Source organism: Enhydra lutris, unplaced genomic scaffold (genome assembly GCF_002288905.1).
Source record: "Enhydra lutris kenyoni isolate GAN:26980312 unplaced genomic scaffold, ASM228890v2 scaffoldscaffold16, whole genome shotgun sequence".
NCBI classification, from domain to species: domain Eukaryota; kingdom Metazoa; phylum Chordata; class Mammalia; order Carnivora; family Mustelidae; genus Enhydra; species Enhydra lutris.
The window spans coordinates 566,059-588,429 of record NW_019154100.1 but is presented as its reverse complement, the minus strand read 5'-3'; the positions used below and the strand labels follow the sequence as shown (position 1 = coordinate 588,429).

At 41.9% G+C, this 22,371-nt stretch overlaps 1 protein-coding gene across 1 annotated transcript; it reads left to right on the top strand.

The window, feature by feature from the left end:
- The first annotated feature begins 6,371 nt into the window (after positions 1 to 6,371).
- Positions 6,372 to 21,416, top strand: LOC111147422 (sorcin). Its single transcript, XM_022503429.1, has 8 exons — positions 6,372 to 6,451; positions 7,415 to 7,498; positions 9,445 to 9,514; positions 15,483 to 15,526; positions 16,348 to 16,495; positions 16,724 to 16,837; positions 18,019 to 18,077; positions 19,899 to 21,416. The coding sequence occupies exons 1-8, from the start codon at positions 6,401 to 6,403 to the stop codon at positions 19,923 to 19,925; spliced, it is 597 nt and encodes a 198-aa protein (XP_022359137.1). The 5' UTR covers positions 6,372 to 6,400; the 3' UTR covers positions 19,926 to 21,416.
- The last annotated feature ends 955 nt before the right edge of the window (positions 21,417 to 22,371 follow it).

Sequence of the window (22,371 nt, the reverse complement as noted above, 5' to 3'; positions counted from 1 at the left end):
TTTCTTTTCTTTCTTTCTTTCTTTCTTTTTTTTTTTAAAGATTTTATTTATTTATTTGACAGACAGAGATCACAAGTAGGCAGAGAGGCAGGCAGAGAGAGAGAGAGAGAGAGAGAGAGAGAGAGGAGGAAGCAGGCTCCCTGCTGAGCAGAGAGCCCAATGTGGGGCTCCATCCCAGGACCCTGGGATCATGACCTGAGCCAAAGGCAGAGGCTTTAACCCACTGAGCCACCCAGGCGCCCTGGAGGGGTTTTCTACCTCTAAAAATTCTTTTCCCACATTTCCCCCTCTGTCTTAATTCCTCAGGAAGCAGTACAATGAGGGAAAAAATTGTGTGTTTGGTTTAATATCTTTGTTATTTTTTGTATCTTTCAATGCCCATGATTTTGAGTTAGGTAGATCAGAGGTCAGATACATGGTATGTAACCTTGGGAAAGGTACTTATGCCTCAATTTCCCTGTCTATAAAATGTGGTAATTGCATCTCCTCCTGAAGGTGATGTTCCCTAAGTGCAATACGAGAAGGAAGTATCTAGTACAACATTTGTCAAGAACTTCAAAAAGTTGCTTATTTCTCTCTCCACCTGCCTTTGGACTGAGTGTCAAAGCCATAAAAGTAAATTTCCTCTATCCACTTCTATTTCTGTAGCGTTCCTATTGAGTAATTTTTCCTGATTTTTGGGGGGATTTGACATTCTCAGCCTATGAATAAAGGAACTCATGTTACATGGATAAACATTTAAAAGCTGGTTTTGCATCCATTTTTGTCCTTGAACAGGCCCGCTAGCTAGTACTGCACAGAGTGAGACTGACAAATTGGGGTTTCACAGTGGTCCTTTTGGTCCTTTTACTGAACTACAGGGAAGACTCTGAAGAAGCCACTTTATACATCGGATCCCATCCCAGGGAGGTCATTCCTCAGTGTGACAGCCACTGCTACCCATAGCTCTATCTTAAAAGCAGCAAATCATTTGCTAAGGTGCTATTCTCCCAGTCAGAGCTGGAATCCTAGAGGGGTTTTCAGCAGTGGTTGCCAAACTACTACCCAAGGGCCAAATCTGGCCCATTTCCTGTTTTTGTATAACAGGGAGCTAAGAATGATACGTACATATTTTAAGAGTTGAAAAAAAATAAAATGAAGACTAACATTTCATGATACATGAAAATTATATGAAATTCGAATTTCACTCTCTGTAAATGACATTGCATTGACACACACCCATTCATTTGTGCATTGTCTGTGGATGCTCACATGTTACAACAGCAGAACTGAGTAGTTGACACAGAGACTATATGGCCCACAAAGCCCATTATGTTTACTAAATGGCCCTTGACAAAGGTTGCTGTCCTCTAGTGTGGAGCACAAAATCCAGAGCCAAGATGGCCTGGCAGCCTCACTCAGCTCTGTGTTTCTTCCGCTTGGGCAAATTCTCTCATCTGTTTCCCCAACTGTATGATGTGGATAATAATACCAACCATTTCATGGCATTCTATAAGGATTAAGCAAATATGTAAAGTGCTTAGAAGAGGGTCTGGCACATATTAAGTACTATATGTGTCTGGTGTTATTATTAGTTGCCACAATTTTTTTCATAAACGAAAGCAGGAGCAGCTTACCAATTTGTTAGCAACAGTGGTAAGAATTTCACCTGCAGCACTTCATTAAATTTCATTCTTTAGCAGTAGAGTAGTAGGAAGATGTCTAGAGACAAATGAAATGACAATTAGCATAGTCGCTTACCCAGAAAACTCATTATGCATACTTACAAATATTTCACATGCTATATGCCCTTTCAATCTTGATTTTTGAGAGCGCTTACATTCAACTTTGAGTTCAGTGCTCCCTTTCTATTCTTATAGTCAGTTACCTCTTTCTGAAGAAACAGACTTCAGAGCTGAGGTCAAGTAACAGAATACAGAGCCCCCAAATAAATCCATGCATATACAATTACTTGATCTGCCACGAGAATGCCAAAAATACACAACTGAGAAAGGATGGTCTCTTCAACAAATGGTGTTTGGAAAACAGATATCCCCACACAAAAGAATAAACTTGGACTCTTATACTTAAAAAGTCCAATTTTATTATACTATACATTAAAATACTATACATAAAATACTTATACTATACATAAAAATCAATTTAAAGTGGATTAGACTTATGTAAAACTGAAAACTATAAAACTCCTAGAAGAAAACATAGGTGAAAATCTTCATGACATGCTCTTGGCAATGACTTGATGGCTATGACACCAAAGGCATAGGCAACAAAAACAAAAATAAACAAGTAGGGCTACACCATACTAAAAAGCTTCTGCACAGCAAAGGAAAGAGAATGAAAGGCAAACCATGGAATGGGAGAAAAAATATTGCAAACCATATACCTAATAAGGGGTTAGTCTGAAAAATATATAAGGAACTCCTACAACTTGATAGCAAAAAAATAATAAGCAGATTTTTAAATGGGCTAGAGAAGCCAAAAGAAACATGAAAAGATTCTCAACATCACTGATCATCAGGGAAATGTAGATTAAAACCACAATGAGATATCAGGTCACACCTGTCAGAATTGCTAAAATCAAAAACAGAAGAAAGAGGGGCACCTGAGTGGCTCAGTTGTTTAAGTGTCCAATTCTTGATTTCAGTTCAGCTCATGATCTCAAGGTCATGAGATCAAGTTCTGTATTGGGCTTCATGCTTAAGATTCTCCCTCTCTGGGCGCCTGGGTGGCTCAGTGGGTTAAGCCACTGCCTTCGGCTCAGGTCATGATCCCAGGGTCCTGGATCGAGTCCCGCATGGGGCTCTCTGCTCAGCAGGGAGCCTGCTTCCCTCTCTCTCTCTCTCTCTGCCTGCCTCTGTCTACTGTGATCTCTCTCTGTCAAATAAATAAATAAAATCTTAAAAAATCTTCAAAAAAAAATAAAAAGATTCTCCCTCTCCCTCTGCTCCTCCTCCTCCCTCACTTGCATGTGGTCTCTCTCCCTCTCAAAAGAAAAACAAAAACACAAGAAACAACAACTGTTAGTAAGGATGTGGAGAAAAAGGAACCCTCTTACACTGTTGGTGGGAATGCAAACTGGCACAGCCACTGTGAGAAAGAATATGGAGTTTCCTCAAAAAATTAAGAACAGAATTCCCATTTGATCCAATAACTCCACTACTGGGTATTTATCCAAAGAATACAAAAACACTAATTTGGAAAAGATATTTGTACCCCTTTGTTTACTGCAGCATTATTTATGATAGCCAAGTTAGGGAAGCAACCCAAGTGTCCAGAGAAGGATGAATGGATGAAGAAGGAGTGAGATATAGATATATAGTGGAATATTACACATCCATAAAAGAGAATGAAATCTTGCCATTTACAATGACATGGATGGAGCTACAGAGTATTATGCCAAGCAAAATAAGTCAGTCAGAGAAAGACAAATACCATCTAATTTCACTCATATGTGGAAGTTAAGAAACAAAACAAATGAACAAAGAAAAAAAGAGACAAACCAAAAAACAGAGTCTTCAGTATAGAGAACAAACTGATGGTTACCAGAGGGGAGGTGGGTGGGTGGGTAGGGAGGGTGACTGAAAGAGGTGAAGGGGATGAAGAGTATACTTATCGTGATGAGCAGTGAGTAATGTACAGAATTCGGAATGACTATATTGTACACCTGACACTAATATAAACTAATTTATACTGGAATTAAAATTTTAAAACATTTAATGGGCTAAAGAATTAAATATTTCTCCAAAGAAGATGTACAAATGGCCAAAATGTATACGAAAAAAGGCTCAATGTTATTAATTATCAGGAAATGCAAATCAAAACTACACTGACATATCACCTCACACCTGTCAGGGTGACCATTCCCAAAAAAAAACCAAAAAATAAAAACAAAACCCAAAAATAGACAATAAATGTTGGTAAGCATAGGGGAAAACTGGAATTCTTGCGCATTGTTGGTGGGAATGCAAAACGGTGTAGCCACCATGGTTTCTCAATTAAATTAATTTAAATTTGAAATAAAATTACCATATGATCCAGCAGTCCCACTTCTGGGCATATATGCAAAATAACTAAAAATGAGATCTCAAAGAGCTATTTATACAGCCATGTTCATTAGAGTGTTATTCACAAGAATCAAGGTGCAGAAGCAACCCAAATGTCCATCTATGGATGAATGGATTAAAAATGTGGCATATGGGGCGCCTGGATGGCTCAGTCATTGAGCATTTGCCTTCGGCCCAGGTCGTGATCCCAGGATCCAGGATGGAGCCCCACATCGGGCTCCCTGCTCAGTGGAGGCCTGCTTCTCCTTCTCCCACTCCCACTTCCCCTGCTTATGTTCCTGCTCTCACTCTCTCTCTGTCAAATAAATAAATAAAATCTTAAAAAAATATATGGCATATACATGCAATGGAATTTTATCCAGTTTAAGAAGGAAATCTCATCACATGCTACAACATATCTGGATAAATTTCAAGGACCTATGCCAAGTAAAATAAGCAATCACAAAAAAACAAATACTATATTATTATAATTATACGAGGTCTCTGAAGTAAGCAAGCTCATAGAAACACAAAGTAGAATACTGGTTGCTAGGGCCTGGAGGGAGGAGGAAATGGGGAGTAGATGTTCAACGGGTATAGATTTTCATTCATGCAAGATGAAAAGTCATAGAGACCTGCTGTACCACACTGTACATATAGTAAAAAATATAGCATTATACTCTTAAAATTTGTTCAGAGGGCTGATCTCGTGTTTATTGTTCTTAACATGAAAAAGAAAAAAAAAACAGAAACAACCCTCAGAGGTCAAAAGATTCATAAAATTGCTTTGGTATTTGAAAACAGTAATCTACTTTCTAAATCAAATGTAAAACGGGTAATCTATAGTTTATTTGATATGTAACAATAGGGACTACTAAAATTATTCTCACAATTCAAGACTTTGGTTTTTGGAGTCCCATTACCCAAAATTAGGACTTGGAAAGCAGTTAGAGCCTAAGAGAAAAACAAGACCTTAGGGGGAACACAGCCCAGGAACTCAGAATGGAGGAACCCTGTTCCCCATGGCAAACAAGCACATCACCCTACTCTGCAGGTGCTCCAATATTTGTTAAATGTTGGTGACTCTCAATTTTTCTGCGCAACCGCCAGAGCGAGTACTGTGAATGCTACTCCTCAGTGAATTTCTTAAAACGATAAAATTCAGAAAAAAAAAAATCCTTTATGACTGAAATGACACGAAATAAAACCAAAGGAAAATCTCACACCTCAATTGCTCTCATCGGACGTTTCAACCAGGTGAGAAAAATGACGAGAACCATTTTCTGAATCTACCTAAGGGAATAGTTCTAACCTCCCAGCTTCCTGAATAAATACTGACCAGCACACTCTTAATTCTAAACTTTTCAGGTATAAAAAGTAGCTGAGGGGCGCCTGGGTGGCTCAGTGGGTTAAGCCTCTGCCTTAGGCGCAGGTCATGATCTCAGGGTCCTAGAATCGAGCCCCCATATCGGGCGCTCTGCTTGGCGGGGAGTCTGCTTTCCCCTCTCTCTGCCTGCCTCTCTGCCTACTTGTGATCTCCCTCCGTCAAATAAAGATATAAAATCTTAAAAAAAAAAAAAAAAAAAAAAGAAAGAAAGAAAAAAAAAAGGAGCTGAGTAATTTTTGACCGATCCAGTGTTTTGCCTGAATCATCGAGCTAATTCAGATAACTCATTTTCTAAGAACCTGGGCGGGGTTGCCCTGCCAGTAACTGCCCTCTGTCCTCCCCAAGCCACCTCACGCCCAGCTCAACCAGGACCTGACCGTGTCCCCTAGCAACGAAACACTCCGGGTGCCGTTCAGTGAAATGTGCAACCGCAAGCCAAACGCTCTTTCGCACGCAGTTCCTGAAGTTTATTCCTGTTTTCCAAGGGCGTTTTCATATTTTGATTTTTCAACGCCTCCTTCCCTCACAGGCATCTAAGAGCGGCCCCACTGCATTCAGCCCATTCCTCACAAAACCGTACCCGGCTTAGAGCCCGGCAGCCCCGACTAATAAAGTTGTTTAAAACGTTTCAAAGTATCAGAATAGAGCCGGGGTAGGAAGAAATAAAGAATCCCTGGGGCACCGTACGGGTGTTGGAATGTGCCATTCGCGCCGCGGGGAGGAGAGGCACCGGTGAGCACGGCGTCGCAGGTCTCAGGCGCTTGGGGAGCGGCGCTTGCGCACCACCTGAGACCCGAAGGCGCAGAGGCACGCCGTGCGCTCGCAGGGGGCCGAAGCCCGAGCGCAGCGCGGTGCGGGGGGCGGCTCGGGCGCGCGTCCCCCGCCGCCCGCGTGGTGCGCTCCGGGGCGGCCCCGGCGGGAGGGCAAGGGCGAGGGCGGCGGCAGCGGCGGCGGCGGCGCAGTCTGCACCATGGCGTACCCGGGGCACCCTGGCGCCGGCGGCGGGTACTACCCAGGCGGGGTAAGTGCAGCCCGCGCGGGCTCGCGACCCGGGCACGACCCTGTTACACCGTAGACGCCGAGAGGCCACACTGGGCCGCTTCTCCGAGGCGACTCCCCGGGCGCCTCCCGCCCCCGGCTTTTCCCTGCCCGCTGCCTCGCCCCAGGCCCCTGCCCTTCCGCTTCATCCTCGGGCTCCCTCCTCCTCCCCGACCCTTTACCCTGCGGGTGGCTGCTTGGGTTCAAGACGCGGGTGGATTTTGACCCAAGAAGCCCACCCTGTGCCTGGGATGCGCGGCGTGAAATTGTGCGAATTGGGTATTGGCTTCCTCTCACTCCCGGTTTCCCCTGAGAGCAACAGCCATTTTAATGTCGCATGGTCCGGGCATCCACCTCCCTTCTTTAAAAGCAAAGAAGAAAACGTCGGGGAAAGACCGCGGGGAGGCGGGGGTGGGCGTGGAGGTGGGGAGAAGCCCTCCGGGGGGAAGACCACCTCGCGCGGCGCCTGGGATGCGCGTCGTCGTGGGAACTGTTTCCGAGACGGAATGTTCCTTCGCCGCGTCTCCCCGCCCAGGTGCTCGCCGCGAGATAGTCCAACCGAGACACCTAAGCTGGCCTGGGCTACACCTGTCTCAGAACGTTTTGAAAAATACCATAAGTGCTAGGAAAGAACAGTTCTGAGTCCTGCTCTTAAGTTGCTTGCCTGGGTTACATTTAATCAGTAACCTGCAGGCTAATAGGGATTTTTAAAGTTGCTTCACTTCTGCAGGTGTCACTTCCAGGACAACTCATTTGGGTCCAAGCTGCCAGTTTTTAAATTCTGCTGGGGTGAGAATAATTGCAGTTAAAGCGTGCCGGGTGGTGAGGAGGTGATCCATCCGTGTGAAGGGCGGGCAGTTGCCAGGCTTTCCACAAAAGCATTCATTGGTGAGAGAATAAAACTGGATTCAGCGGGAATGATGGTTTTGTGTTTGTCGTTTTACAGTATGGAGGAGCTCCCGGAGGACCTACGTTTCCCGGACAGACTCAGGATCCGCTCTATGGTTACTTTGCCGCTGTAGCTGGACAGGTTAGCTTTTCTCCTTAATATTAAAGAATTGTCAGAGTCTACGTTTGTATTAGGCATTGTTAGAGTGGGGTGGAAAAAAGAACTTTTCCTCTGGAAGAGAATCCCTTTGCTTCTGTAAAAGAAAAAAGCGAGAAGGAAATGTATAGTTGGTTACTTATCTCTGACTATTCAGAACAAATTAGGACTGTTACCTGTATTTATGTTAGTTCACTTGACAGATAAATTTGTGATTGAATTAGGGTCCGATTGAATAGGAATAGGGGGCTGTAAGTGTACCGTGAAGATACATAGAGCAGAAAGATGTTTTTAGAACTCTGAATTGTCGGAGTCTGAGGTGGTTTCCAGAGAAGAAATTCCAGATCTGGTGAACACTAAACCCTTGTTTGTATACCTTAAAGACACGTACCAGTAATTACGTGGTCAGATTCTAAAGGACACTTTCTTTAGGTTGAATTTGACTGTTATCAGTTACCCTTAGGAAATAGGTACTTAACGTTACAAACTTACCAGCTTCAAAATAGGAAAGTTACTACTCCTTTAGTAACAGGAAGTTAATCTTGTGAACAGTTTAGTTTCTCTTTGATGCTGATGCTGTTTTAGGTCAGCTCTTCTATGACCTTATAAGGTGTGGTGGTCTGGGGACCGAGAGAGAATGAAGGTTGGCTCCCTACTGGAGACCTTTCAGTTCTCTACCTTGAGGTGTAGGACAGATGGTGGTGTACATTGAGGGAGGATGCTTCCCTAGCTCCCCAGGCCACTGTGTATGGTAAATACACTGCTGGTATAACCCAGAACTACCCAGAAGGGATGTTGGCCCTTAGGAATACCACTTAGCTTTGTGTTGATGAAAAGAAAGAAATAACACAATCTCCATATGAAGATAATATCCAGTATTCTGGGATAAAAACCCAAGACCACTTTTCAGAATAGCATTCTAAGAAATATAGTTCAAGAAATTGAGTGGAAAGTTGAGTCTAAATTCCCTTTAAGTATCTGCTTCATCTGTTAATGATCTGTATCTTTGAAACCACAAGACAGGGCAAAGCTCAAGACTTGAGTTCTTAGATTGCCTTGCCTCCCGCCCTGTAAGTGACCCCACCTGCTTAGCTTGCAGCGGCCCTGGCCTACATCAGCATATCCATTGTCTTTAAAATTATTGATCCTGCTCCTCACTTAGAATTTACTATACAGGAGGACTTAAGGATTTGGGTATTTTATTTTTAAATCTCTAAATATAACATTATCTGGTTCTGAACTTGGTCAGACAATCAATAAGCCCTGGGAACCAATGTCTTCCACATTTAATTGTGGTTCTGGAAAACCATTCTCCACATCATAAGCCAAGGGGATCACGAAGGCCTCTCTGTTTCATCCAAGCGTTTTGTTTGAATATCAGCTGTGTACCCTGCTCAGTCCTTCCACTGCCCCCATTTAAAAAAAAAAAAAATTATGTATCAATGGAAGAAGCTGAATTCACCTCAGTGTTTTATTAAAAAGAGGAACCTTGTACTTGAAAATATAATGCCAGATCTAATTGAGGAATTTAGAGGAAATGATGAAAAGATACTGGTATTACTAAAATATAGGTGTAAACGGCTTCCTGACTTTGTGAATTCTTATGTAATAATTATTTAAAATAGAGTCTGAAATTGAATGCCGACTTTACTTCTGCATCAAGAAATATATTTTTTGTTTAAGGCCCTAATTGTGCATTTGTGGGAGAGGACTTAACAATTTTGTCTTTCTTTCATCATTAAATTAATTTTGAAAGTAGAATCAGGAAAGGAATGCCTATTTTTGGAAGGTATGCCTTTAAAAAAAAAAGTCTCATGCATGAAAATGCTCATTTCTTGGTCATTATTGTTGAAATAATATACTGAAAGTGGAGCACTAGAAGGTACAAATCACTATTATAATTTCTCTTCCAACTTTTTTCCCCCCAAAAGGATGGGCAAATAGATGCTGATGAATTGCAGAGATGCCTGACCCAGTCAGGCATTGCTGGAGGATACAAACGTGAGTTGACAGCCCCAGAGTTTCTCTAGAAGTACTCTTGTGTTTCATATTTTAACTGTTACTTAATGATGATAGCCTTCAATGACACTGGGCTTTTCTGATCTAGCAAAAATTAGAATTGCCAAAGCTAATTTCAACTGTTTATTATCAAATATGTTGATTTGGGGGTGCCTGGGTGGCTCAGTGGGTTAAAGCTTCTGCCTTCAGCTCAGGGCATCGGGCTCTCTGCTCAGCAGGGAGCCTGCTTCCTCCTCTCTCTGCCTGCCTCTTTGCCTACTTGTCATTTCTGTCTGTCAAATAAATAAAATCTTAAAAAAAATATGTTGATTTGAACACAGTTGTTAATAAGTCATACTATACTACCTGCCTGGCAGTTAGTGGGTCTCTTGGATTGGGAACCCTTGGAAGCCATGAGACAGTCTCCATGGCCTCCTTCGAAGATGACGAGGTAAGGTGCTGAAATGAAATCCGCCAGGTCCAGTGTCATCAATGACAGGAGCTCACATTTACGGCTGTTTCCCCAAAGTTGACTCTGTCCTGAGCCTCATGGCACTTAGGGTTTGGGGTGGCTGGTCCTATGCAGCTGGTCCCTGAGTGACCTGCCCCAGGTCTAGTTCTGAGTGGCTGGTCCTGTCCCCCTCTCCCACCCCTGGTCCTCAGGGAGCCAGTTTGCACTCCTGCTCTCTGAGTCAGCTGCTGGCCATGTGAATGCTTGTCGTGATACCCCGCCCCCCCTGGGTCTTTCTTCATCTCTTTTTTCACTTCAGAGAACCTGTGCAGGCTAAGTCGGAAGTGCCCTTCCTAATTTCTAAACTCTTTGCACTAGTCTTCCTTCTCCTTCTCCTCAGTTCCTCAGAACCTGGATCGGCTGCCTTGTAATTCCGTGCTTACACCACCCTCCTGCCTTTTGAAAGAGCTCTTTGTCTTGAGTTGCAGAGGTGCTGCATCCAGACAGGGCTCTCTCATCGTCCCCCACACTACCACATGCTTCTTCATTTCAAATCAAATCTTGACCATGACAAACACGCAAGGTAGAGAATAGTGACTTGCCAACTTTGCCAGCGGTTAATTGAGACAGAACATCGAAGTGAAGCCTTCGCTGTCGGTAAACTGTGGATTAAAATACTCAAACTAGAAGTGACACCAGAAGGTTTACAGTGGCATTTTTAAACTGTTCAACATGGCATATTTATTGGAGGGCTCTTTTTTTAAATAATATTTGCATTTCTATTTCAATCATCCTTTCTTTTATGTGACCTCAGTGTCCTATTAATATTTTCTAGTTGGAGAAATTAATATGAAAGAGGAACTTTTTGCATTTCTCATTTAATCAGGTCCTTTAGAAAAGAAGCACTTTCTAGGTAGGGGATTTTTTTTTTCCCTGTTGTAGGAAATACATTTATATTGTTCATTGTTAACCACCTCAAGCAGTCGGGGCTAGTGAACAAAGAATCCTGGTTTAATTACAGGGTTTATGAGAGTGAGCTATGTCCCAACATCAAACTATTCTTCTGTATGCTTTTGGTAGAAGAGGTGTGGCAGGTTTTAAAATCTTACTAACAAATGGGTTGTATAGCCTTGGAGAATAGTCATTTTAAACATTTCCTATGAGGAAATCATGGTTAGTGATGGTCTTGGATCATGGCGTTCTAGGGAAGACATTTCCTGAGGCATCAGAACCATGTGATTAACTTTATTTGCTTACTGTCATCTAGTTGTGGAGGCTGTAAGGAACCACTGAACCATCCTGCTTGTGAGTTTATGATGCAAAAGGTACACAGCCATTGTTTTTTAAACCCAGCTTCTAAACCGAAAAGCACAGATGCAGGTGAGGTGAGGGGCAGACGGATATTAGTACCTACAGGCAGCTTCCACAGGCTAAAAGGAAGCAGTCACACCCAGAGGTAGGGTTGATAAGAGAAATTGCTGTAGACTGTAAGACAATGATTCAGCTTCTTTTTTTCCCTTGAGTGTAGTTGCTGCTCTGTGGTAAGGTTGAGAGAAAGAACTAAAGGTAGGGTTTTCCTGCTGGGTCCATTACATTGTGGATTTCTACCAGAAGAAAAGATGTATGAGGCATTCTAGCAGATTGAACAGAAGGGAGAGAGTAAAAGTAAAATTACAGCAAAGATCCTTTTTTTTTTTTTTTTTAAAGATTTTATTTACTTATTTGACAGAGAAATCACAAATAGGCGGGGCCCGGGGAGGGGGGGAAGCAGGCTCCCCGCTGAGCAGAGAGCCCGATGTGGGGCTCGATCCCAGAACCCTGAGATCATGACCTGAGCCGAAGGCAGTGGCTTAACCCACTAAGCCACCCAGGTGCCCCTACAACAAAGATTCTTTTGAAATTATTTGAAATAGAATTAGCATTAATAAAAGCAATTTCTGGGGTGAAAATTTTCAGCTAAAATTGAGCAAGAGTTTTCCCTACCCAAACTTACTAGACATTGCTGTTCTAGTTCATTAGAACTATGTGGAATGGTGAATTTTCTGTTCATTCACTTTTATTTACTGTGCATCTCATTCCTTCTCTTTTAAGTCCTTCTCACAAATGACGACCAGATAGCTGGGCTTCCTGACGTCACTGTCCAACGGTGCCATTCATAGCCCTGGGACACAGGGAAGGTGTTTGCTTCACAGCCCCTCAAAATCCTTAATTTAAAGTCAAACAGTTGGGTCTACTTAGTGGTTATCAGGCCCTCTAGAGCACTGGTTCTTAAACTAAAGCGGTGTCAGCATCACTGGGTAGCTGAGTCCTGTCCTACATTTCTTCATTCAGAAGGTCTGAGGGGAGACCTGAGAATATGCATCTCTAACAGGCTTCCAGATGATGGTCGTCCAGGTTGACCAGCTATTTTTTTGGAGGGGCGGTTAGATTTTATTTATTTATTTGACAGAGAGAGACACAGCAAAAGAGGGAACACAAGCAGGGGGAGTGGGAGAGGGAGAAGCAGGCTTCCTGCTGAGCAGGGAGCCCGATGCGGGGCTCGATCCCAGGACCCTGGGACCATGACCTGAGCAGAAGGCAGACACTTAATGACTGAGCCGCCCAGGTGCCCTGACCAGCTGTTTTTATGTGACTATAAATCACCTGAGGAGCATGTTAAACTGCAGATTCTGATTTTGTTGGTGTAGGTTAAGGGCTGAGATTATGCTGTTCTAAAAGCTCCTAGATGATACTAACACAGCTGGTTCAGGACTTTCACTCAGAAGGATGGTGGTCTCAGCCTTGGCTGCTCACTGGAACCATTAAGAAGCTTTAAAAAAAAAAAATTGCCTAGGTTCCATGCTCAGGTATTTTGATTTAATTCTGTGGTTCTGTGGTTATGACTGTACATAATACTGTATTGTATACTTTAAAATGGCTAAGAGAGTCAATCTTAAAAGTTCTCATCACACACATGAAAAAGTTAACTATGTGAGGTGATAGATGTGTTAACTAACCTCATTGTAGTTACCATTTTGCAGTAATACATATATCAAATCTTTACATTGTATACCTTAAACTTACACAATATTATTTGTCAATTATATCTCAGTAATCCTGGAAAAAAAATTGTTTGAGGTGCAGCCCCCGTATCAGGATCTTTGAAAGCCTCTGGGTGATTCTGATAAGTACCCAGGGCTAAGAACCATTGGTCTAGATTGAAGAGGCTTCATACCTCCACACAACTTAGAAGTCAGAATGAAGAACCAACCAACTCTTTCCCAAAAGTGTGGAAAAGTGTTGCCTCCTGTCACTTCAGAGGACTGTATCTGTGGATTAGATGGAGTTCTGAAAGGCCAAAAGAGAAATAGTTCCCCACCTTTTATTTCAGATTCCAGGATATGCCAGACACAGGAATCTGTTAAAAGTGGAAAACCTGGGAGCCTGGGTGGCTCAGTCATTAAGTGTCTGCCTCAGACTCAGGTCATGATCCTGGGGTCCTGGGATCGAGCCCCACATGTGGCTCCCTGTTATCGGGAAGCCTACTTATCCTTCTCCCACTCCCCTTCCCCCTGCTTGTGTGCCCTTCTCACTGTCTCTCTATGTCAAATAAAAAAAAAAAAGAGAGTGGAAAACCTATAGTTTGTGCTATTTGAAGACATTACAGTACTAAGAGCTCAGATGTGTTTTATAAAGTTTTTTTTTTTTTTTTTTTATTCATTTGACAGATAGAGATCACAAGTAGGTAGAGAGACAGGCAGAGAGAGAGGAGGAAGCAGGCTCCCCGCTGAGCAGAGAGCCCGATGTGGGGCTCGATCCCAGGACCCTGGGATCATGACCTGAGCCGAAGGCAGAGGCTTTAACCCACTGAGCCACCCAGGCGCCCCTCAGATGTGTTTTAAATTCAGTTTGGTTGGAGATAAAAATGAAGATAATAAGAGCTGTAAAATTGTTCTGTGTGCCTTTTCACACTTGCAGAATTTATGCCAGCTTGGCCCACTGACCCTTGTCACTTCTGCCTTCTATAGCCTGACAACTTCTCTGTACCTGTGTATTTCTCCAGTCATTGGTTCCCATGAACACAATGTAAGATGCAAGGAATTCTTTATGTGTAATTTGCTAATGCTTAGGTAGATCATCAGTAGGCCCATTAACCAATAAGTGTATTTTCTATTTTTGTTTTCTAAGTGAGCTATAGAAATTCGCTCAGAATATGCTCAAGTTGTACATAAACTCAGAAGGCTTCTGAACAGTGGCCGTCCCTGAATTGGTCATTGTATCTTAACTCAAGAGAGTGCTCTTATTTTTTTTTTTTTTTAAAGATTTTATTTATTTATTTGACAGAGAGATAGCACAAGTAAGCAGAGCGGCAGGCAGAGGGAGAGAGAGAAGCAGGCTCTCCGCTAAGCAGGGAGCCCGACACGGGGCTCGATCCCAGGACCCTGGAATCATGACCTGTGCCGAAGGCAGCTGCCTAACCAACTGAGCCACCCAGGCGCCCCAAGAGAGTGCTCTTATTGAACACCGTTCTGGCAAGCATATTTATCTGGTTTCATATATAAACTTACTGTGTGTAAAAACAGGTCAGAAGCTCTTCGAGGCAGAAGGTTACCATTCAGTGCATGATAGTAAAGGGGAAAGAAAGGTAAATGAACTAATGAAATAGAACTAGCAAAACCAGCTATTTATAGTCTGTTAGGAGCAGGAACGGAGTAGCCCTGTCTTCCCTCTCACCATGGTGAATTGATCTCAGTATATTTCAGTTTCAAAGGTGAGAAGGTATATAAAACTTTAAAAAGACTCTGTTATAGAAAATGTTAAGCATATCCAAGAACAGAGATAATGATGCAGTGAACTATGCACCTGCCACCCAGCTTCAACGGTTAACGGTGTGTTGCCATTTTTAGTTCATCTGTTCATCTGGCTTTTTTCTTTTTTTTTCTTTTTTTTTTTTTTTAAGATTTTATTTATTTATTTGACAGACAGAGATCACAAGTAGGCAGAGAAGCAGGCAGAGAGAGAGAGGAGGAAGCAGGATCCCCGCTGAGCAGAGAGCCCGATGCAGGGCTCGATCCCAGGACCCTGAGACCATGACCCAAGCCGAAGGAAGAGGCTTAACCCACTGAGCCACCCAGGCGCCCCTAGAATATTTCTATTAAAGTTGTTAAAATCAAATTTGGGGGACACCTGGGTGGCTCAATCGGTTAAGCATCTGCCCTCTGCTCTACTGGGAGCCTATTTCTCCCTCTCCTTTTGCCCCTCCTTCCTGCCTGTGTCTTCTCTCTCTCTCTCTCTCTCTCTAATAAAACCTTAAAAAAAAATCAAATTTGGGTTCTACAAGGAATCCCCTATATCTGGAAAAAATCTGCTTCAAAGCTCCATGTAATTTAGTTCCACATAAATTGAGTAGCATATAAAATAGAATATAGTATAAAAAAATATAATATAAATAGTCACTTCCCTAATTAATTTGAATGTATGCAATGTAATGTGAATTTTTGAAACCGTATTAATATGTTTGTACTTTTCTTGATTTAACAGCTTTTAACCTGGAGACTTGTCGGCTTATGGTTTCAATGCTGGATGTATCCTTTACCTTGATTGCTGTCTGGAGGGATTTTTCCTAACCCAGCCCCCCACCCCAAAAAAAAAAATTTCTTCCTAAAAGAATTCATCCAAGAATTAATACCCAGTAAACATAAGATGACAAATGACCACAAAAACGTTTTCTGAAATCATTAGCTTGTAAGATGTAATTTGGTGTGAAAAAGGAAAGCAGCTTAGTAAACAGAATGTTGGTTATTCAAGAATTCAGTGTAGCCTCAGGAGAGACCAAGTATAGAAATCGAGGTGGTCAGGGAAGCTTTTTTGCTCTGTCATCGTTTGCTCTGTATGATTCACACCTGACCTTCAGGCAGTGGAATTTTTCACATCACAGCTATCAGACTCGGTTTAGCTGGCGCTGACCCTGCACTGCCTTCCGTCCCATCTCATCTTTCCAGAAGTGAAAACCCTGGGTCTGAAAAGACTGTACCAAAAGGGAATGTTAGGGCCAAGACCCCCCCCAGACCCCAGCAGCATAGCCCGGGACCCCAGAAAGTACAGCCCAGTTCCAGAAACAAGACTGCTTTTCATGTGTGGCTCACCTGTGGCCACCTTCCTTTCCCATAATCACATCACACAGATTCTCTTCCCACAGTGAAAATACGTCCTCAGGGTTTTCTCCACAGGCCCTTTTCATTATATCACGAGAGTATCTTTTCATTACATCACACTGAGACGAACATACAACATTTTTAACCTTTTTTAGCAGGAAGAACATTAAATTCACTTATCCTTGATCTTTGATTTATTCGTTAGAAAATGTTGCAAATTAAAGGTGCTCTAATCCTTGATGACAGTTCAGAGAGATATGTCAGGCACAATGGGTTTCAATGAGTTTAAAGAACTCTGGGCTGTGCTGAACGGCTGGAGACAACACTTCATCAGTTTTGACAGTGACCGGAGCGGCACGGTGGACCCGCAGGAGCTGCAGAAGGCTCTCACCACGATGGGTGGGTACGGCCAGCTCCAGCCACCTGGCCCATGACATTCCTTTGTCATTTCCAAAACTTTACATGAAGGCTGTTTCTGTTGTCTAGAAGCAGTGTCTATTCCTAACTAAACACCTAATACATAATTCCTAGTGCATATTCACAGTTCAAGTGAGTACTCCCAGGCTGAAAGAATTGTGATTATTTTTAATGGTCTTTTTGTTATCCTTTAACTGTTTTCTTCCTCAGGCTTCCGGTTGAGTCCACAGGCTGTGAATTCCATTGCTAAACGCTACAGCACCAATGGCAAGATCACCTTCGATGACTACATCGCCTGCTGTGTCAAACTGCGAGCCCTGACAGGTGTGTTCCTTGAGGTGGTGTCATCTCCGAGGGCTGGGAAGACACCGTTTGTGGTTCATTTTCCAGTGTTTCTGAACTTCTGTTGTCCACAGTCTTCTCTTTTTTCCCCCTAACTTCAGGGGCTTTTTAAAACACTGCTATTTAAACATATCTAGCAGAATAATGGTTCTTTTCAGAAATCCTTTCAGATTCGTGGTAAGTTGCTTTGAAAATAACCTTAACTAAATTTCACAAATATGTTCCAAAATGTGACCACCTAATTTGTGTACTTTTGGTCAGAATATGAGCAGTATTCTGTGATTTCCCCTAGAATGTAAACTATTTGAAGAGAGAAAATACTCATTTGTAGCTCTTTCTCCTAATTCCTCCTGTTGGAAATTATTTAAATTGGTCATCTGTTTTAGCTATATGGACTTCTTAGATGAGGGTATATCTGTAATCTCTACTTTTCTATTCCCTCTTCTCTTTCTTTTGTATATTTTTCTTGTTCCACTTCTCTCTTTAGTCCTATTCTCTCTCTCTTTTTTTTTTTTCTAAAGTAGGCTGCATGCTGTGCATTTAGCCCAGTGCAAGGCTTGAACTCATGACCCTAAGATCAAGACCTGAGCTGAAATCAAGAGTCAGATACTTAACCCACTGAGCCACCCAGGCGCCGCAGTCTTTTACTTATTAATACCTGGGTTTGTAATTTTTTTGCATCCTAACAAGAACATGAGGACAGATTTTTTGTTGTTTTTATTTAAGTCAATCCTTTTCAGTAGCACAGAGCTCAGACTGATGGAATATTTGATTACAGCCCATTTGCCATATTAGGGACTCCATCCATCCATTTCCTACTTAAACACTATTTTATTAAAAAGTTTGAAATTCTGTTGTCTTCATTACAACTAAATAAAAGTCACATGGCTTTTACTGACTTTGGGATAAGGTGCTTTCTTCCAGCTCCACATTGAAAAAGATGATTGGATAACTTCTGTATTGTTGTATTACTTTGTTGTATATTAAATCCATTCACATTCATATAGTTGGCTTCTGTGCTGTGGGCTTTTGTTTATGTTGGCTGGTTTTACAAGTTTTACAACTCAGATGTTACTGCAGTTTGAACCCAGTGCCAAAATAATTACCTGTTGTGACTTCAGGTGTTAAAAAATAACCATAAATTTTACTATGATGTTTTACAGACAGCTTTCGAAGACGGGATACTGCTCAGCAAGGTGTTGTGAATTTCCCATATGATGATGTAAGTCTCTGTAAATTCAAAACTGAGTGGATGAATAAGATGTATGCCAGTTGGGCATCCCTTTTGAAGTTAGCTATTAAAAGCATCTTGAGGATGCTGTGATGAAGGATTAAATGATCAGGAGTTACCATTCAAAATTTATTAATTTCATTTATTACTAGTCTTACTTATAGACCACTGTTTGATTTGCATTGAAAGACTTGGTTCAAAGCCCACCTGGTCTCCCTGGCTGGGTCACAGAGGCAGGTTTCCCCGTTGCTCCAAGACTATTTGAGTTACTACTCCAAGTAGTAATGTCTTCTTCCCCGAGCTATTGGGAGATGTCAGTCAGAAATGTCCTTGGAAAACACCATGCAGATGTGTCTATTTTTGCCTTCATTGAACAAGTATCTCAGTCCCTGGGAAGTCAGTTGAACAGCTCAAAGCTGTACTTGACACATCTATGTTCTTCAGTGAGGATGTAAGACAGAGACTTCAGTCATAGTTTAAAACATGTATTTACTGAGCAGCCACACTAAATGAGATTGGACAAGGCCACATAACCAATGTGAATGTAGCCAGGTGCCATCTTGGATGGCCGCAGTTGGATATACATAACAAAGCTAGGGAGATGTTTAGTTTTTTTGTTTCTCGCTCAGCCATGGATTTATAAGAAAAACACCTTCAGAATCGAAATCATTGTGATAACTGAGTGCTTTAAAAGGTTTCTCTATTACAAACTGCAAGGATGAACATACTTTCTGTTTGGCAGCTGCCACAGTTCTTTCTGATCATTTAAAAAGGCTTGTGTGTAAATATGTTTATTTCTTCTGCTTAAAGGTATGTTTTCATTAGTGTGCATTAGCATCTGTCTCTGGTGCTAATCTGTCACTGTTTCCAAAGACAGAGAGGCTGCCTGTGGAGTGGAAAGTGCTCGGGCTATGGCCTCCCATGGGCCCCATAAGAGATTTTAAATGTCTTGATCCGCAGTTCCCCTCTACCTGAACGGGATAATCAGCTTGGCTTTGTGGGAGTGCTGCAGGCAGTAGCAGCACACAGTGCCTCCCTGGTGTCAGAAGAATGACAAAGAAAATTGATAGAAAAGCTGAGACTGTTGGGCCTTAGAGTGAAGCAAACATTTCACAGCGAAATACTGATGCTTCTAAACCTGGGTTTCTGAATTGCTGAGGAAAGGTCATGTATTCTGTTTCTGTGCATACATAGAGTTGCGTGCCAGAATTTATTTATTTATTTATTTTTTAAAGATTTTATTTATTTATTTGACAGAGAGATCACAAGCAGGCAGAGAGGCAGGCAGAGAGAGAGGAGGAAGCAGGCTCCCCTAGAGAGCAGAGAGCCCGATGCGGGGCTCGATCCCAGGACTCTGAGATCATGACCTGAGCCGAAGGCAGCGGCCTAACCCACTGAGCCACCCAGGCGCCCCCAGAATTTATTTTAATAAAGCAGATTTTAGGGGAATAAACTGTTAAAGGTGCTCTGTGAGTGGTGGGATAATACTGTGTCCTCTGGAGGCCCCGTGTGATTGAGCGTATCAACTCTGCTTACCATGGCCATTTCTAGAGTCTTGACGTATTCAGAATTTCAATAATTCTTTATCCATTCAGGTAAGATCTGCTTTCTGTAAGAAGAGAAGTCCCCTGGGCTTTACATTGGATGGCTTCCCCTGTAAAATCAACCTTTCCGCCCATCATGTACTCTTATCTTAGAAAGGGATCTCTTGATCCGTAATTCAAATTAGAGAAACAAAACGTCAGCAGCCTAAAAAGAAGCTACGATCTGTTGCGACGTTTGCAGGATAACGTGGACCTTTCTCTCTTTCAGTTCATTCAGTGTGTCATGAGTGTTTAAATCAAGAGGGAGCTGTATGATCGTGACCAACATTCCGACTGGAGTACGCTTTTGCTCTCAGTGTCTGCCTGCAGTAACGTGTGTAACCTTGCGGTGCTGCTTTTCCTTAATAACTGTCACGAAGGTTTATTACTTGATATACAACAGAAGTTTTTAGTGCTGATGATAAGTTCCTTGGAATTTTACAATGATAAGATCAAGTCTCTTACACCATTTGGAACATCCTTGAGCCATTGTCAGTGATGCCTTATCCTCTAGCTAAGCCTCTTTTATGTAAATTTCGGTGTGCAGAATGTTTAAGTCCCGTGGTATATATTTTTCCCTGGTTAAAAACCTTTTCCTCAGACTACAGCTCTTGTCTCTTCCTGGAAGAGCTTTTACATGGTATTAAAATCTTTATGTATGGAGTATTCTTATCATGTAAATGATTAATACTCACATGGATGCACACAGGAACAAAAATCCATGGTTTTTGTTAATCCATGTCAGGGTTCGCTTTAGCGGAAACTTAGCACCGGCTTTTTCAAGCTTACACATTTTTGATGGCCATGTGATTAGACAGGGAGCATAAGTGATTATTTTCTCCTGAAAACTCACTGAATCATTTGAGTGGCAAATACGTTCTGTCACCAAGTTCTTCATCATCACCTATGTAGACCTTTGTTAGCTCTACTTAAAAATCTTGTAAATTATGAGCTTTACTATGTAAAAAAGAAAACGATTTAAAAAATAAGAAACCTAAGGAAATATAGGAAAATATTAACTGTGGTCATTTTGGCTTATGAGATTCCAGGTGACTGGAATTTCCTTTATGGATTTCAGTCCTTTCCACATTTTCTATACCGTGTGCACTTTCCTTTTAAAATCAGATGATAATGTTTAAAATACTGATCAGTCCATTTTGATACGCCATGTGTTCACACTCAGATTAAAAAATACACACAGCAAAAGGACCAGACTGAGAGGACCACGATGTTGGTGCTGCCACCACTGGGAGTCAGAGTCAAGAATTATTTTTCTTCCTTCCTACTACTCTTCCAAATACTCTGATAAACAAGTATTACACTTGTAATGGAAGACTTTTTTTTTTTTTTCTTCGAATTTTTAAGCCACGTGCTTTTAAGAAAGATCTGGATTCTCGTTCTGGCTGCGCCTCTTCCTGAATATGTGATTTAATCTCAGCTACTCTTGGAGCCTCAACTTCCTCATCTTGGAGAAGGAGATTAATGCTCACTCCATGGGGTAGTTCTGAACATGAAAAAATGTGTTGGTATAATAAGCACCAGTAATGTTTCTGTTTGTTAAATTTAAAACTGGCCTGGTTTGCTCTTTTCTGCAATAGCATAACAGACGAAATCAATGAAATTCGCCTCTTTTCTCCCTGTCAGCAGAATATGTGTCTTACTTCAGGGCATAGTGTGAGTGTTAACATTCAGATGATCAATTAGTTGTGAACCAATGAAAAAATAAAGCATTTCTAAACATCTTCAACCTCATTTCACTTGGTTATTTTTTTTCCCAAATATTGCTAAAATATATTAATTTTGTAAATATTTATTCAACCTTAGCTATGTATCTATGTCAAGTTTTCACACCTGGGCTGCATTATCAGACCATGAGGCAGCCTGCTTTATATGAGTGGTGATTCTAGGTTTCATTCCAGATACAGTTCATGAGGCCAGAAAACGTGGCTTGAGCCTGAGCTGTCCAACAAAGGGCCAGAGAGGGCTCAGGATGAGGAGGGAGGGTTACCCTTGGAGTCCCAGCCCCTGCTGTTGGCTTCCAGCTCACCAGAATCCCATGAGGAAGTGGCAATTTAAGGAAATGGTAATTCCCTGGGTGACTCTAATGTGGTAAGGAAGAAGGCCAGCCCCAAGGTTACCGACCCTATTTGAACTATCCTACAACTTTGGTTAAGTCCCAAGGTATGCTGCTGCATCCGTCTTGGTTCTGAATTTGCTTTTTGGATAAATGCTGAAGTATCAAAAAAACTGTGTCCCTGGAAATATTCAATTAATTCAATTTTAACCTCACAGCAAGTCTTCTCTCCTCTACTTCTGCTTTCACGGTTTCTTTCTGAAAGCATTGAGCCTAGTCTTCAGTATGTCCTGCACTTGGAAACTTTCCTTCCCCTTGACAAATTTGACATATCCATCCCCTTTCTTTAATTACAGCCAAAGTCTTCATTACAAGCGAATCTCAGGTTGCCTTATTTCTATTTTATGCAGGTTCTGTGTTTCATTCATTATATACTTTCAGTTGCAGGTTCACCCAATTCTTAAAACAGTTTCTTGATCTATTCTTAAAGCATCTAGCTGGAGCTGGGCCAGGCTGTGAGCCCAAGCGGGACTACTTCAGTTATTTGGAGGTTTAAGTTCCTTAAAAAATGCCAACTCAAAGCTTTAATTTTAATTTTAATTTTGGAGACGTGTGTTGCAAGAGATAA